Here is a 17,106-nt window from a genome sequence, read left to right as displayed (position 1 = left end):
GAAAACATGTAGAATTAGGGCGAGAACCCCTACTCTTTATTTCTGTTTCACAGACTACAACACATTTGATTTGGCATGTATAATTACAGAAATACACGTTATTGGGCCTAAATCACCCAGCCCAATATTAAAATACGCAGGCTGGCCTCTGCTCACCACATCACCAATACTCCTTCCCACAGCTTCCTAAAGCCTGGACCTCCCTGTCCTCAAACTTCCACGGAATCATTTGAAAATGTAAAAAAGCCAAGGCCTGTAACCAAGAGTTCAAAGTGCCACTAATGAATTAAAGAAGAAACATGTATTTGCAAATGAAAGTGGACACAGGCCTGTTTTCCATCAAAGGTCTCCCCAAACGCTCAGATGTGGTGTTTAAGTCTCACAAAATAGGTTTTAATCATCATTAAAATAAAACTATAATTCCAAAATCAAAATGAAACTTTTTTAATCAAAAGAAATTTATCAGTAACTGGAAATAAAGCTGTGAGAAAAGTTAGGAGCCCACTTGATGAAAGCGCTTCCTCCACATACAAACGCCTCTGGGTTAAATCTCGGTGAGAACTATTGACACAAACAGCTTCGTTAAATCTCTGTGTTGTAAGAATCCATTTGTATGAAGGTCGGACTTCCCTGGTGGCGCAGTGGTTAAGAATCCGCCTGCCAACGCAGGGGACACAGGTTCGAGCCCTGGTCCGGGAAGATCCCACATGTCGCAGAGCAACTCAGCCCGTGTGCCACAGCTGCTGAGCCTGCGCTCTAGAGCCCGCAAGCCACAACTACTGAGCCCACGTGCCACAACTACTGAAGCCCATGCACCTAGAGCCCGTACTCTGCAACAAGAGAAGCCACCGCAATGAGAAGCCCACGCACCACAATGAAGAGTAGCCCCCGCTCACCACAACTAGAGAAAGCCACGTGCAGCAACGAAAACCCAATACAGCCAAAAATTGTTTTTAAATAAAAAATAAAAATAGGGTTTCCCTGGTGGCACAGTGGTTGGGAGTCCGCCTGCCAGTGCAGGGTACACAGCTTCGAGCCCTGGTCCAGGAGGATCCCACATGCCGCGGAGCAGCTGGGCCCGTGTGCCACGGCTGCTGAGCCAGCGCTCTGGAGCCTGCGAGCCACGGGTGCTGAGCTCGCCTGCCGCAACTGCTGGGGCCCGCATGCCTGGAGCCCGTGCTCCGCAGCAGGACAGGCCACCGCAGTGAGAGGCCCGCGCACCGCAACGAGGAGCGGCCCCCGCCCGCCGCAGCTGGAGAGGGCCCTCGCTCAGTGGCGAAGACGTAATGCAGCCAAAAATAAATTTTAAAAAAAATGCAAAGAAGAAATTAAAAAATAAATTAAATTGAATTAAATTAAAATAAAAACATTTGTATGAAGGTCAAAACAGGTAACACTCATCTGTGTGATGGAGGTGAGCATCTTCCCCCTTCTGGAGGGGTGGGGTCCTGCTATGGGGCGGTGGCCATGAGGACCTCTGGGGCACAGACTCTTCTCTGCATCTTGTTCTGGGTGATGCTTACATGGAGGTGGATGTAAAAACTCACCAAGTTCCACGCTTCACACTTGTTACTTTACTACGGGTAAGTTATACCTCAATTTAAAAAAATCTGCATGTGAAAATGAACAGGGCACATAGGGCTTTATTTAAAAGACATACAGGGACTTCCCTGGCGGTCCAGTGGTTAAGACTTCGCCTTCCAATGCAGGGGGTGCGGGTTCGATCCCTAGTTGGGGAACTAAGATTCCACACGCCTCCGGGCCAAGAAACCAAAACATAAAACAGAAGCAATTCTGTAACAAGTTCAATAAAGACTTTAAAAATGGTCCACATCAAAAACATCTTATAAAAAAATAAATAAAAGACATACATATAAAGTCACAGTGCAGCATTCAACCCTACAGTCCAACAGAAATCCTGGTAAATGCAACCCTCTGTGCGCCCACAGCTTTGCACTCTGCCACTTGGTTCATCTGGCCCCTTCCTGGTGCAGCAGCCTGGCCCCAGGCCCAGGCCTCCCTGCCTCTGCTGGATGACTCACGCGCTCTCCTTTCTCAACACCTGTCACGTACAGAGCTGCTGCTATAACATTCTCTCATCAAAACACAGCCTACGGGCATCCTTGGTGGCTCAGTGGTTAAGAATCCGCCTGCCAATGCAGGGGACATGGGTTCGAGCCCTGGTCCAGGAAGATCCCACATGCCGCGGAGCAACTAAGCCCGTGCACCACAACTACTGAGCCTGCGCTCTACAGCTCGCGAGCCACAACTACTTAGCCCACGTGCCACACCTACTGAAGTCCACTCACCTAGAGTCCACACTCTGCAACAAGATAAGCCACCGCAATGAGAAGTCCGCACACCGCAACAAAGAGTAGCCCTCGCTCACTGCAACTAGAGAAAGCCCGTGCACAGCAAGAATAAATAAAAACTAAATAAATAAATAAATAACCCAACGCTGCCAAAAATAAATAAATAAATAAAATATCATAAAAAAAGAATAAACATGGTTATAAAAAGAAAAACCACAGCCTACCTGAGAAGTCACATTTCCAGTGTTTATATCACATCCACATTACTCCGTTTCCATCCCCACTGCTCTCTTGGTCACAACTTGCCTTTTTTCCCCCACTCATCATGTTCTCACCAGCCCCTCCCCTTTGTTAGGCACTTATTGAGGACACACCTCCTATTCCCAAGAAGCTTCACACCAGACTAAAAACACATATCCCCTGACCCACCCCAATAAAAAGAACTAAAAGCGGAGGGAGTACAGGGGGCGGTCAGAATGGTGGCACCAAAGACACAACACTGAAACTAGTCCCACAAGGCCCCCCAAGCAGAGCATCACACGACACTTTCAGGTTAAGCTGACAAGTGCTGCGTCCTCCCCACCGCCAACTGGGACCTCAAGAGGGGAGCGCCCTCAGCAAAGGGGTGGAGCCACAGAATGAGCACAGGAATGTGGCAGAAAGGCTGCGGTCAGAGAGTAAGAACCCCTAAGTCAAATGAAACACTTCAAGCCTCACATCTGCAGGCACTGGGAGGCCAGCAAGGTTTCCACCTCTGCAGTGATCTGCACGAAGCACCGTCACGGCTGAATGAACCAGACAGGGAGGCCCAGGACACACAGCATCCAGACGGTGAGAACGGTCCAGTGCGCACAGCTTTCTCCCTGCAGATCCAAGATGGCTACCCGTGAATGCAAACTCTCAAGCTACCTCCTTCAAATACATCAGAGCACCACGCAGTGTCCGCTGCAGCCGAAAACACAGCTTTCCTTCCTTCAGAACTCTCCTCCCCTAATAACTAGTGAAATTCCCAAGAAAGAGGGGACTCAGAAAAGACAAACAACAACATCAATTGTAAGCCATTTCTTTATAACTTCTACACAACATCAAGTGCAGCAGGTCAGCTGAGGTTTACTTTAAGTCACCTTTTCCTGAGCATTTCATTTCTTTTCAATAGCATTTCTAATCTAACCAGTTTGATAACCTGACCACCTTATCCTTAGCTCCTCCAATTTTTCAGCTCCAACAGAGGGAATTATAATTCACTAATTCCGGAATGATGAATAACCCGGGCTCCCTTTGCAAAGCAGTTTCAATCCAAGTTAAGTTCAAAAAGCATTTAGCTTAAAAAAAAAAAAAAAACTTCACATTTAATAATCTGAGGGTAGCAATTTACAGCCTAAAGTCAGATGATCAGAATCTCAAAACTTCAGCAAATTCTGAAGTATATGAACTTATAAAGAAACCAAAAGTTTCATTCCATATCCACAAAAAGCAACTGTTACTGCTAAGATTTTCTTAAGTGCTGTATCAACCACAAAGAAACAATATTGTGATGGACCGCTAATGATTTAAACATGACTTTAAAGCCGTTATTACTTGAAATCGCCGATATTCGGAATCTTAACACTGACCCGGTAACGATGTTAAGATACTTAAGCCGAAAGCTTTGATATTTAGCAAACCTGGGAAAACAGGCTAAATGGCTTCAAATGAGATAACTTGTGAAATCCTTCCCATCCCTGGAATATATTTAAAAACAAACAACGTAAAGTATTAACTTTTTTAGTATTAAAACAACAAAAACAAAAACTGCTTGGAAGAACTTCAACTTCCAGGGGACTTTAAAGTTAACTATTCCCAGTTTAGAGACCATGACAGGGCAGCCTGAGTGACTGTATTAATCGAGAAATGACCATGAGGTCCAGATTTATACAATGTCTAGGTCCTCCGTTGTCCAAAAGGAGGGTGTGCCGATCAGATGTTGGAGGTGCAGGCCGGGGGGACAGGAAAGCTTCAGAAGGACCCTTCTGTTCCTTATGGGGATTTCTCGATTAACACAATCACCCCCCACCCAGGGACTGTGTGGACACCACGACGGCCGGGAAGGCCGAGGGCAGTTACAACTCGGACTCCACAAAAGGACACGCTGCCGGCAGGCTCTCCCTCCTACGTGGGACAGAGCCAGACTCACCGAGGATGAGCCCCACCATGGAGCTGAGGTAGCCGGTGCCGCTGCCCAGGTTCAGGAAGGAAAGGCCAGGCTGCAGGTCCAGGGCCTCCATCACCTCCGAGTAGATGCACGGAGCGGAGAGGTGGATGTTCCCGTGCTTCCACGCCAAGTCCTTGTACGCGTTCTCCTTAAACTCCTCGAGGTAATAGTCGGCGCGGTCAACAGCTCGGAAGGCCTGCTCCACCAGCTCGGAGCGGATGTACTGCGCCGCCTTCAGATGGTCTATCAGCTCGTCGTTGTCTTCACCAGCACTCACCGCGCCTCCCATCTTCGGGACCGCGCTTACAGAAAGCTGCCGCTTTTAAGATTTTTAAAAGGGCAATTCATACTAAAGGTTAGAGCGGAGCAATAAAAGTTCTAAACACATACCAATTTCAGATTCTGAATTCTGAAAGTAATACAGATGGAATATATTTAGTCATCACCCACCCCTCCCACCTTACCCTCCTCCACTCCCAAGAATGCCAGATTCAAAAAAAAAAAGTTAAATTTGAAATTCAATTATATCCATCCAAAAATAAGTTTGTAATTTATAGTATGGACTGAATACAGACGAACATGCAATACCTAAAACATAGCTGACGACTTAAAAACATCATTAAAGTATGAATTCAAAACTTTACTAAAAGTCATCATTCTAGAAAGTCAAGCATTTAGGATTAAAATCATCTTGAATATACACCTATCTCTCTTTTTTTTTTTTTTGGTCGGGTCTTAGTTGCGGCATGTGGGCTCTTTCATTGCGGCATGCGGGCTTCTCTCTAGTTGTGGCATGTGGGTTTTCTCTCTCTAGTTGTGGCGCGCAGGCTCCAGGGCACGTGGGCTCTGTAGTTTGCAGCACTCAGGCTCTCTAGTTGAGGCACACGAGCTCAGTGGTTATGGTGCCGGACTTAGTTGCCCCGCTGCATGTGGCATCTTAGTTCCCCGACCAGGGATCAAACCTGCGTCCCTTGTATTGTAAGGCAGATTCTTTACCACTGGACCACCAGGGAAATCCCGAATATGTATCTATCTTAACAGGTATATATCCACATATGGAAAAATCATTGAATGTAAACATAAAAAGAGAGCAGATATGTCTACTAGAAAATCATTCTAATATCAACCTCTTTGAATATTTCAAGTGCTGTAGATCCTTTTTTTTGTACATAGATCTTCAAAAGCAAAAGAAAAATTTTTTTTAATTCAGGTCAACAAATAATAAAAAGTTATTCATTGTTCATCTGAAATTCAAATTTACCTGCTGTCTTGTATTTTATCCAGCAACTCCACATCCCACATGCGCATAAACACCAAGTCAAGCAGTCCATTCAAGCTCCGACCTGGATGTTCTGATGTACAAATTTCAGGCAAAAACAACACCCACAATACCCTCTTCCCCACGAAACGTACTGTGACACACACCTCACTGTGACGAACACAGCACCCGTCTCAAGGCTACAGCTTAGGAGCAAGAGAAGCTGCTACTAGAACTCCCTCAACTCCTCGAAGTATCAATACCTACTACACAACCTTCCCAGCTCGTCAACAACGGAAAGTACATTTCCGCTCTCCTCCCAACCGCCTTCAAGAAGACAAAGCAACAGCGCGTGTTCCCCTCTGAGCTGGCTACCAGAACACCACGTACCCTCCTCTAGTTCACAGCGAAAATGCTCCTTCACCTGTAGAGGTTTCACTCTTCCTAAACAACTCCAATTTTATACTTACCCTAGGGACTTTTACTTCAAATAAAATGGTAATGTTTACAAAACATTTGATATAAATTGCTGGGAAAAAAGAAAACAGCACTGACTTCCGGGTGTTCCAGCGGGTAAGACTCTGCGCTCCCAACGCAGGGGGCCCGGGTTTGATCCCTGGTCGGGGAACTGGATCCCACATACATGCCACAACTAAGAGTCCACGTGCCACAACTAAGAGTCTGCATGCCGCAACTAAGAGTCCGCATGCCACAACTAAGAGGTCCAAACACACACACCCCACACACAAAACTGGCAATTGCAGTGGGAGAGATTTCCCCGGGAATGAAAGCCACCGACCACACAGACTAATCTTCAGCTTCTCACAAGGACACAAAATGTGTGAAAGGTGGGACTTTTAATACAAACGCTCTTCTATGTTATGGCTGGAACAGTTCATCTTCATCGTCAAGATTTTAAAGCTGAAGACTTCCCTGGTGGCACAGTGATTAAGAATCCGCCTGCCAACGCAGCGGACGTGGGTTCGAGCCCTGAGCCGGGAAGATCCCACATGACGCAGAGCAACTAAGCCCGTGTGCCACAACTACTGAAGCCCGTGCGCCACAACTACTGAAGCCCGTGCGCCCTAGTGCCCACGCTCCACAACAAGAGAAGCCACCGCAATGAGAAGCCCGTGCACCACAACGAAGAGTAGCCGCCACTCGCCGCAACTAGAGAAAGCCCACGCGCAGCAACGAAGACCCAACACAGCCAAAAATAAAAAATTTTTCTTTAATTTAAAAAATAAAAATATATAAAATAAATTAAAGATTTTAGAGCTGAATATTAGACTTCCAAATCACTAGGATCTTCCGATTATTAGATTCTCACCCCCACTCTAAATTGTTTCAGAGTCCTTCCTGGTTACACCCCACGGTCAGTTAACTCAGCCAGATGGGATAAAGTGCTAATGAGGTCAAGTTTAATCCTGGGCGAGCCACTTAGTTCTGAGGCTAAGGCCTATAGCCCTAGTCTTGGACAGTCATCTTAAAATTGGGGTCACTAGTTAAAAGTTGGGTCATGTTTGCTTGCTTCAGGGAAATGTCTGCACCCACACATCCTCCAGGACGGACCTGAAAGCTACCTCTTCACCCAGAAGCCCACAAAGTATAATGTTCTATCCTCAGAAAGCAAACACGAAGTATATGTTGGGTATGTTTCACTGTCTATTAAGTATTTATCCCTTATTTTCAACTTTGCCTCACTGTGAAAGTTTATTCCACGTGCAAAGGCTAAGTTTTTAGTAAAACTAGCAACTAACTACAACCTTTTTACAGGCACCACCTGCCCGTCACGACCTCATTTTGGCTTTACGACATTATTAGGCATATTGGGACTGAGAAGTTATTCTCGTGATCACACACCAGTGTGAAAGGACAGGGCTGCCATTCAATCCCGGGCCTACGTTCTTTACCCCACACCAAATACAGCTTTAAAAAATCCTCAAGGGAGCAAAATTCTTTACCAATGAACACACTGGTAATCTCTACCCAAAATGACAGACGAAATAACTACGTGGTAACGCTATCTGCTGCCACTGGTAGGCTGCACGTGATAACCTGTAGGATCTGATATTTACTATTAACTTTCCCTGGCAATCTAACACTCCCTCACACTGCAAACAATCACTGCTTATTACTGACCACGAATGTGATCAGTCCTAACGCCACCAAAAACACCAACAACAGGTTAAGAAGTGTCCTTGCCAAACCAAATCTGGACCTACAAGCCACTCAAATTCAATTTTTCGAAGTAATGGCAAGTCATTTTTCGGATGCTGCACTCGACTATACTTTGCAACCCTGAATTCACCGCTCCGCAGTAACCGGGCACCACCCAACAAGAAAGCCTTACTCTAATGCTGCTTCTTCCAAAACCAGCCGTAAGGGCACAGGGAGGAGACGGCGCTCATCCATCTGGAGCAGGACCAGGCATCGGAAGGTCTCAGGTGGACAATCGAGGAGGCTGTGACAGTGGCCAGGCTAACGGAGCATGCAGCTCTGATAGCCGGGGCCAAGATTCAAGTCGACGCTGGGTTTATCAGGCTACTTATTAAGGGCAACATGGACAAAGTAATTCAGCTGGATGAGCTGGGGAGAAGGAACCAAAACCACACCTCCTGCCGCAGGAATAATGGAAGAAATGGAGACTTCTTTCATTTTGAAAACCAAAACTCTCACAAGGAATGCAGAGGGATTTTTTTTCCCAAGTACTTGAAAGGCTGCCATATACACACTATACACGAGCCTGATAAAAGCCAAGCCAGTGGAACACGTGTCGGATGGAGATAATTTCTGCTAAACACACAAAAAAATGCTTTCTAAAACTGGAACTGAAAATACTGACACGTTGTCAGAACGAGGAGTCTCTCCCCGCCAGGGATGTCCCGCGCCAAGTACAAGCAGGGAGGGGGCCCAGGCGCTGGTCTCAGGAGCCGAAACCCACCATCTCCAAGGGCCCCTCCCACCCTAGCGTATGGCTCTATTTCCCCCCAGCAGAGCCACAAGTTCCGACTTGTTTATACAGGAACCTGCCGGTCTACCCAACACTGAGAATGCAGTTGTTTACTTCAGCCCCTCCTTGTTCAAAAAGAACGAAGAAAACGTTGACAAGCACATGAGCGAAGGGGGGAGATAAAGGACTTCTCTGATGTGCAAACATCAACTTGGGAGACACAGGCCCTCGCAAACACAAACAAAACACACGCACCAAAGCCCGGCGAGCTCTCCTTTCCCAACGGAAGGCGTCTTTCAGGTCTTGCCTGAAGCTAAGTCCCCAAGGCTTGAACGGCCAATACTTCCTTAACAGACTCTGTCACCTTCTGAAAAGGCACAACCTGTTTCAAACCCTGGTAACTCTCCACTTGCCGCGCTAACTGCAAATGTTTCCTACTTAGTAAGTCAGGGACGAGCTACGCGTCTGGAGAATTAAGTCAACCCAAGGGGTGTAAGCAATGCGCACCTGGAGAGACCTCGGGAACCCCCGGAACGCTGGAGGGCGGACCCCCGGGGAGGGGGGAGGGGCGACGGGAGACGCCTGGGACGCGGAGGGGTGTTTATGCTTGGGGGTGGGGAACGAGAGGACAGCGGAAGAGGACAGGAAGACGGGGAGAGGAGAATGCGGCCCTGGGGGAGGGTCCGGGAGCCCGGGACCACGGGAAGGGGAGGGGTGGAGAGGAGGGAGAGAGGGGGAGGGGGCCGAGGGGCCGCACCGCCCCCGTACCCCGCTGCAGGCCGGGCCGAGGGCGGCGGCGGCGGCGGCTCAGTACCTCCTGGCTCGGCGGGCCCGCGGAATCGGCCGCTGGGCCGCACCTGCAGCTCTTCTGGCGCCCCTCGCCAGTCCGCCTCCCACTACGCGGCCCCGACCTCCGCCGCCGTAAACATCCACCGCGCCACTGCGCCTGCGCGCCCGAACGCCCTACTGCGCGTGCGCCCGGGTCCAGCGTTTAAAGGGGCAACGGCGCAGCGGAGGGCCCCATCCAGACGTCCCGGCCGGCCACGCGCTCCGCTGGGAGGCGGAAGTCAAAGGGCAGCCGCAGGTGAGCGTTAACTGTTCCGCGCCCCACCGCAAGCCAGGACTCAGCTGTGACCACGACAGGCAGGGCTCACTCCTTGGAAGTGACCTTCCAGGAGGGGACCGACCGAGGAGGAAGAAATGAAAACACAGGGGATGGACAGCAACTGGCGGCGGCGGCGGTGGCTACTGTGGCTTGGATGACACGGAAGGGACATTCCAGCGAAGATCTGCAGGACCGGAAGGATCCAGCTGTGCCAAGAGAGGGTCCAATGGCTGCAGGCCAGGGAGAGCTGAAGTGGGCAGGAGCCCCTACCATGCCCACCCCTGCGAGGGGTCCACACAGCCCCGACTTGCACACCCACCCTCACTGGCTTCACCGCCGCCTCCCACGCCGCATCCTGATCAGCCCTTCCTGTCATTCTGCGTCTCAGAAGTGGCGTGCCCCTGCATCCTGGCCCACTGGCAGATCCTCGGTGTTACTTCCCCGGCCACCCACCGTCGCGGGGGGGCCTTTTGCCCCGATGCCACACATCCCTTGTGGGCCACCTGCCCGGCCTACCCAGTAAACTTTGTGAAATCTGCCCGAACCTCCTTTTGCTCAGCCCAAACCTCACATAGGTTTTCCAACTGAGTCTTCAGCAGCAGAACCCTTTCTTTAGACACAGTCCTATAAGGGAGCCCTTATACTTAACAGGTGCAAGCACTGCTGCCTGGGGCCCTCCTGCCCCCACATTCCTCCCCAGACTTGAGCTCCACTTGGGGGCATAGTTTTCACCACTTTCCATGTTCCAGGGAAGGCTTGCTTCTCCTGGTGGTCCACAGCCCCGAATCAGTGGCCCTGTGGTTGCCGCCAACCTAGTGATGGTCACACTGGTTCTCAGAGCCCTTCCTACCTGATTGCCTGCGATAGTCTGTGACTGTTTCAAATTACAGAGGTCCTGGAGCCATCCTTGACCCTCTCCCTGCTGTGAGGGGATACGCCCTCCATCCACCCCACCCTGCCTAGGCCTTGCTTCCCTCCTCTCTATGCGGCCAGGCATCTCACCACCCCTCCCTCTGCTCTGCGGAGTGGTCTTCCTAATATAAATAATAGACAACATACCATCAGTATTGGTCTTTGTAGAGCATCATGCTAAGCGCTTTGCAGAGATTATTTCCTTGGAGTAGATATTAGCATGCTCTCCAGGAAGAAGGGCAGCCCTGACGATGGGAGTTGGCCTGGGCTCACGGCAAGGTTGTCCTGCTGGACACAGACATCCGGCAGAAAAGCTGCACTGTGACAAAGGCCACATCTTAACTGTGTCCAGGTAGAAGCCAAAACCAGGTCTCTGTGCCACCAGCGTGCCCTCTCCCAGCCCACAGCAGTGAGGCCTGCTCCTGCCTCGGCACAGCTGAGCCTCCCTCCGCCCTGCCCCTCACAGGTACCCCTCATTTGGCTACCCCTGCTTCCTGACAGCATCCAGCCCAGGCAGAATTTGTCCGTCTGTAAAAGAGATGCCAGTGCCCTGCCGAGGCCACCAGACACACTGTAGTTGGGTGAGCTGCGATCACTCCTTGTCCCAGGGAGTGGGGGTCACACCATGGGGAGCTGTGGGGTGTCTCTAACAGGTATTGGGAAAGCTCACTGAAAGACGTAGCCTTGGGTTGGGTGATCTGTGGGCCACTCATGGTTGATGTATCTGGAGGAGGGGTCCCCAGGCACAGGGGTGGTCATGCATAGGCCTGAGGCAGGAGCATACCCGAGGCTGGAGCCACATGCGGGGTTGTGTTGTCATCTTCAAAGAACAGTACTAGGACTTCCCTTTGTTCAGGTAGCCCTTTTTTTTAAGGTGTCTTTTTTGTGTGTGGTAATATATAGATAACATAAAATTTACCATTTTAACCATTTTTAAGTGAACAGTGGCATCAAGTACATTCTAATTGTTGTGCAACCATCACCACTAACGATCTCCAGAATTTTTTCGTAATTCCAAACTGAAACTCTACTAAGAAACTCTAAAGCTCTGACCAAGATGCAGTGACAGGAGTTGGACTTGCCCCCATTCGTGAAACAACAAAGAAATGGACAAAATACGTGATGCAACAGTTCTCGGGACACTAAACATTGTGCAACAAAGCTCAGTGACTCCTGAGAGATGAAGAACCGATGGGCTGAGCCCTGCAATTGCCCCATCTTGCCTCTGTGAGAACCTCCAGGCTGCGGTGCAGAGAAAGGGAACCCAAGCAGGGCCAGAAGGACTCCCTGAGTCGAGGAGATAAAACTGAGGATTCAGGGAAGCCAAGGCAGGTAGAGGCCACAGCTGGTGAGGAGAAAGCGACATTGAGGAGGAACTTGGGGATCTGCAGGAGACCCCCACACACACACCAAATTAGCAGAGAACTAATCAGCACACGCATGTCAGTAAACAACCCAAGTCTGGGCGAAGAACCGCCCAAAAGGATTCGAGGTAACGCCCCGCACCGTAACAAGGCAGGAAGTAGTGCGGGTTCCCACCAGCCAGACTGGAAAACCTCTTGGTTCACTGGACATTGGTTAGAGGACGGAGAAGGCTCTTGCCTCAGTAGTGAGGAATAATTAGCCCCAGACTGGTCACTGCACAGACCCCACCTAACAAATCAAAGAAAGATTTGGAAGAATCAAACTATTTGCTTCTAACTGTATCCCAAAACAAAGCTCAAGAATTTTTTTTTTTTTTTTTTTGCGGCACGCGGGCCTCTCCCTGCTGTGGCCTCTCCCGTTGCGGAGCACAGGCTCCGGACGCGCAGGCTCAGCGGCCGTGGCTCACGGGCCCAGCCGCTCCGCGGCATGTGGGATCCTCCCGGACCGGGGCACGAACCCGCGTCCCCTGCATCGGCAGGCGGACTCCCAACCACTGCGCCACCAGGGAAGCCCAAGAATATTTTTAAGAACACAAAATATCGAACCCTCAACAAGGTAAACTTCACAGTGTCTGGCACCCAATCTAAAATTGTCAGGTACACAAAGGGGGAAAATACAACTCATAATGAGGAGAAAAATCAAGCAATTGAAACTGGCCCAGAGCTGACGCAGATCTTATTATCAGTAGACAAAGACACTAACACGGTGCTACAATGAATATCGAGTACTGAAAACAGCTAAGTAGAGACATAGAGGTTACAAAAAAAGACTCAAAAATAACTTCTAGAAATGAAAATTATAATGTCTGAGTTGAAAACTATGCAGATATTATTAGCAGCAGATTGGACATTGCTGCAGGAAGGTTTGAAGAGGTAGCAATAGGAACTGTCCCAAATAAGATATGGAGAGAAAGGAGAATAAAAAGTTAACAGCCTCAATGACAACTATGGGACAACCTCAAGTGACCTAATATACATGTAATTAGTGTCCCAGAAAGAAGGAAAGACAAGTTGGGAGAGGAAAAAATTATTTGAAAAAACAAAGGCTGAAAATTTTCCAAATTTGATGAAAACTACAAACCTCAAGGTACCTCCAGCTCAGAAACATGAAGGAAACTACACCAAGGTGTAACACAATCGAGTTGCTCAACCAGTGATAAAGAGAAAAAACTTGTAAACACCCAGAGAAAAAAAGACACATTATGTACAAAGGAATAAAAATAAGGCTGACAGCAGATCTCCTGATGGAAACAATACAAGCAAGAAGACAGTGAAGTAACATATTTAAAATACTAAAAGGAAGAACAAAACCCTGCCACCCTAGAATTCTAGCTTTCAAAAACAAAGGGGAGGGGCTTCCCCAGTGGTGCAATGGATAAGAATCCGCCTGCCAATGCAGGGGACACAGGTTTGATCCCTGCTCTGGGAAGATCCCACATGCCACGGAGCAGCTAAGCCCGTGGACCACAACTACTGAGCCCACATGCTGCAACCACTGAAGCCCACACGCCTAGAGCCCATGCTCTGCAACAAGAGAAGCCACCACAAGTAGAAGCCTGCGCACCGCAAGGAAGAGTAGCCCCCACTCGCCACAACTAGAGAAAGCCCGCGTGCAGCGACGAAGACCCAACGCAGCCAAAAATAAATACATTTAAAAACAAAAAGGGGAGAAGAGTGTAGTGTAAGTGCCTGGCGTGAAGCTTTGGTTACCGAGGCATCCATGTCAGATGACATGGCTTGTGAATAAACATATCACCAGCTGTATGACACGACTACTAGCAAAACGATCAGGTAGGGAATTCCCCTCCCGCCTCGCATGGAGTTCCCATTTCAGAAAACCCTGGGAGACCTAGAAAACTGAGCACCTGAATGACCCTGCCTACACCCTAATTCCTGCCCTTATGCTCCAGGCTTGCCGGTAATGAGTGACCCCATGATCCTAGACACGCCACCCTCAGACCCTAATAAAGGCAAAGCCCCAGGCTCTCTTTCTCCCCCTCTTACCTTGCTGTGTGGCCCTGAGCTGTGCCATGTACCCTCCAGCACCTGTGAGTAATAAATCTTGTTCCTCAGAGTTCCCTCACGGTTTTTGCTAAAGTGCATCCAGTGATCATAATAAGAACCACAAGAGCCAGTCCAGCCACAACATTGCCCCAGTAGCAGGGTTGGGGGGGATGTCTCCGGGGCTCACTACAAGTAATACAGGCCCAGAAAGTGCCTCAGGCATTCCTAGCTGAGAGCATCACCATCAACAAGCTGGGACTGACACAGCAAAGAGCAAATTACATCCAAAGTGAGCAGAAGAAAAGAAATAATAAAAATTTGAGCAGAAATCAATGAAACAGAAAACAAGAAATCAATAGGGGGAATTAGTGAAACCAGCAGGTGGTTCTCTGAAAAGACTGATAAACCTCCAGCCAGGCTAACCAAGAAAAATAGAAGATACAAATTATTAATTATCAGAAATGAAATAAGGGCCATCACTATGGATCCCATGAATATTAAAAGCAAATAAAAATATTGTGGGGACTTCCCTGGTGGCGCAGTGATTACGAATCCACCTGCCAGTGCAGGGGACACGGGTTCGAGCCCTGGTCCATGAAGATCCCACATGCTGCGGAGCAACTAAGCCTGTGCGCCACAACTACTGAACCCATGTGCTGCACCTACTGAAGCCCACACGCCAAGAGCCCGTGCTCCGCAACAAGAGAAACCGCTGCAATGAGAAGCCCGCACACCACACTGAAGAGTAGCCCGCGCTCACCACAACTAGAGAAAGCCTGCACACGGCAATGATGAACCAGTGCAGCCAAATAAATAATTAATTAAAAATATATATATATATTGTGAACAACTCTAGCTCACAAATACGATAATCTAAAAAATGAACCAGTTCCTTTTAAGACACAATTTACCAAACTCATACAAGGATATATAGATCATGTGAATAGTCCTACATCTATTAAAGAAATCAATAATTAATGACCTTCCAAAGCAGAAAGCACCAGGCACAGATGGGTTTACTGGTGAATTCTACCAAATACTTAAGGAAGAAATGATACCAGTTATCTGATCTCTTCCACAAAACAGAAGCTAGGGAACACTTCCTAACTCATTCTACGAGACCAGAATTTCCCTAATACCAAAACTAGACAGAGATATTACAAGAAAGGGAAGGTATTAGGTTGACCAAAAGTTTCATTTGCCCTTTTCTGTAAGATGCTCGAGTAGCACTTAGCTGTCTTTAACTTCATTCGAAGCAATTTTGTTAGATTGTATGCGACAGCTGTCACATCAGCGTGCATTTAAAACAAGACTTATCAAAATTGGTGAATTTTTGTGTAACCATTTTAATATTGAAGATGGAAGGAAAAAAAGCAACATTTTCAGCATATTATGCTTTATTATTTCAAGAAAGGTAAAAATGCAACGAAACGCAAAAACAGATTTGTGCAGTGTATGGAGAAGGTGCTGTGACTAATTGACTGTGTCAAGAGTGCTTCGCGAAGTTTCGTGCTGGAGATTTCTCACTGGACGATGCTCCACAGTCAGGTAGAGCAGTTGAAGTCGACAGGGATCAAATCGAGACACTGATTGAGAACAAGCAATGTTATACCACTCGGGAGATAGCTGGCATACTCAAAACATCCAAGTCAAGCATTGAAAATCATTTGCACCAGCTTGGTTATGTTAATCGCTTTGATGTTTGGGTTCCACATAAGTTAAGTGAGAAAAAACCTTCTTGACCGTATTTCCACGTGCAATTCTCTACTTAAACGCAACAAAAACGTTCCATTTTAGAACAAATTGTGACGGGCGATGAAAAGTGGATACTGTACAATAATGTGGAACAGAAGAAATCGTGGGGCAAGCAAAATGAACCACCAGCAACCACACCAAAGGCTGGTCTTCATCCAAAGAATGTGATGTTCTTTATATGGTAGGATTAGAAGGGAGTCCTCTATTCTGAGCTCCTTCCAGAAAACCAAACGATTAATTCCAACAAGTATTGCTCCCAATTAGGCCAACTGAAAGCAGCACTCAACAGAAAGCGAAAAGCGTCCACAATTAGTCAACAGAAAATGCATAATATTCCATCAAGATAATGCAAGACCGCATGTTTCTTTGATGACCAGGCAAAACTGTTCCAGCTCGGCTGGGAAGTTCTGATTCATCCGCCGTATTCCCCAGACATTGCTCCTTTGGATTTCCATTTATTTAGGTCTTTACAAAATCTCTTAATGGAAAAAATTTCAATTCCTGGAAGACTGTAAAAAGCACCTGGAACAGTTCTTTGCTCAAAAAGACAAAAAGTTTTGGGAAGATGGAATGATGAAGTTGCCTGAAAAATGGCAGAAGGTAGTGGAACAAAAGAGTGAATACATTATTCAATAAAGGTCTTTGTGAAAATGAAAAATATGTCTTTTATTTTTACTTAAAAACTGAAGGCAGTTTTTGGCCAACCCAATACAAACCAATATCTGTCATGAGCATAGACACAAAAATCCAATATGTACAAATTGAATCCAATAATATATAGAATGAATTACACACCACGACCAAGTGCAGTTTACTCCAGGGATACATTTAACATTTCAAAGTAATCCATCACATCAACAGGCTAAAGAAGAAAAATCTTATGATCATATCAATTTTGGATATGAAATTGGATTTTGTCAGATGCAGAAAAAGCATCTGACAAAATCTAATACCGATTCATTATAAAGACTCTCAGCGAACTAGGATTAGAAGGGAACTTTCTCAACTTAGTAAAGAACATCTACAGAAAACCCACAACAAACATCATACTGGATGAGAAAATAGATACTTTCCCATAACATTGGGAATAAGGCAAGAATGTTCTCACCACTTCTCTTCAACATTGTACTAGAAGCTCTAGCTAATCCAATAAGACATGAAAAGGAGAGAAAAGGTGTGCAGATTTGGAAGG

The 17,106-nt window shown here is 47.5% G+C and overlaps 1 protein-coding gene across 13 annotated transcripts in view; it reads right to left on the bottom strand.

The window, feature by feature from the left end:
- PCMTD2 (protein-L-isoaspartate (D-aspartate) O-methyltransferase domain containing 2) overlaps positions 1 to 17,106 on the bottom strand; it is a 30,057-nt gene that overhangs the window by 9,561 nt on the left and 3,390 nt on the right. For 7 of the 13 annotated variants that reach the window (XR_010935545.1, XR_010935546.1, XM_067708835.1 and 4 more), the window contains exon 2: positions 4,486 to 4,822. Coding sequence is in view for 11 of the 13 variants with exons in the window: in XM_067708835.1 (XP_067564936.1) it covers positions 4,486 to 4,822 (337 nt within the window). In the remaining 2 variants the exon portion in view is untranslated. The other 6 variants (XM_067708841.1, XM_067708840.1, XM_067708836.1 and 3 more) reach the window with 6 other exon arrangements.

Source organism: Pseudorca crassidens, chromosome 15 (genome assembly GCF_039906515.1).
Source record: "Pseudorca crassidens isolate mPseCra1 chromosome 15, mPseCra1.hap1, whole genome shotgun sequence".
In the NCBI taxonomy this organism is placed as follows: Eukaryota; Metazoa; Chordata; class Mammalia; order Artiodactyla; family Delphinidae; genus Pseudorca; species Pseudorca crassidens.
Note: the sequence above shows the minus strand (reverse complement) of the source record. Positions and strands in the feature narration are given on the sequence as shown.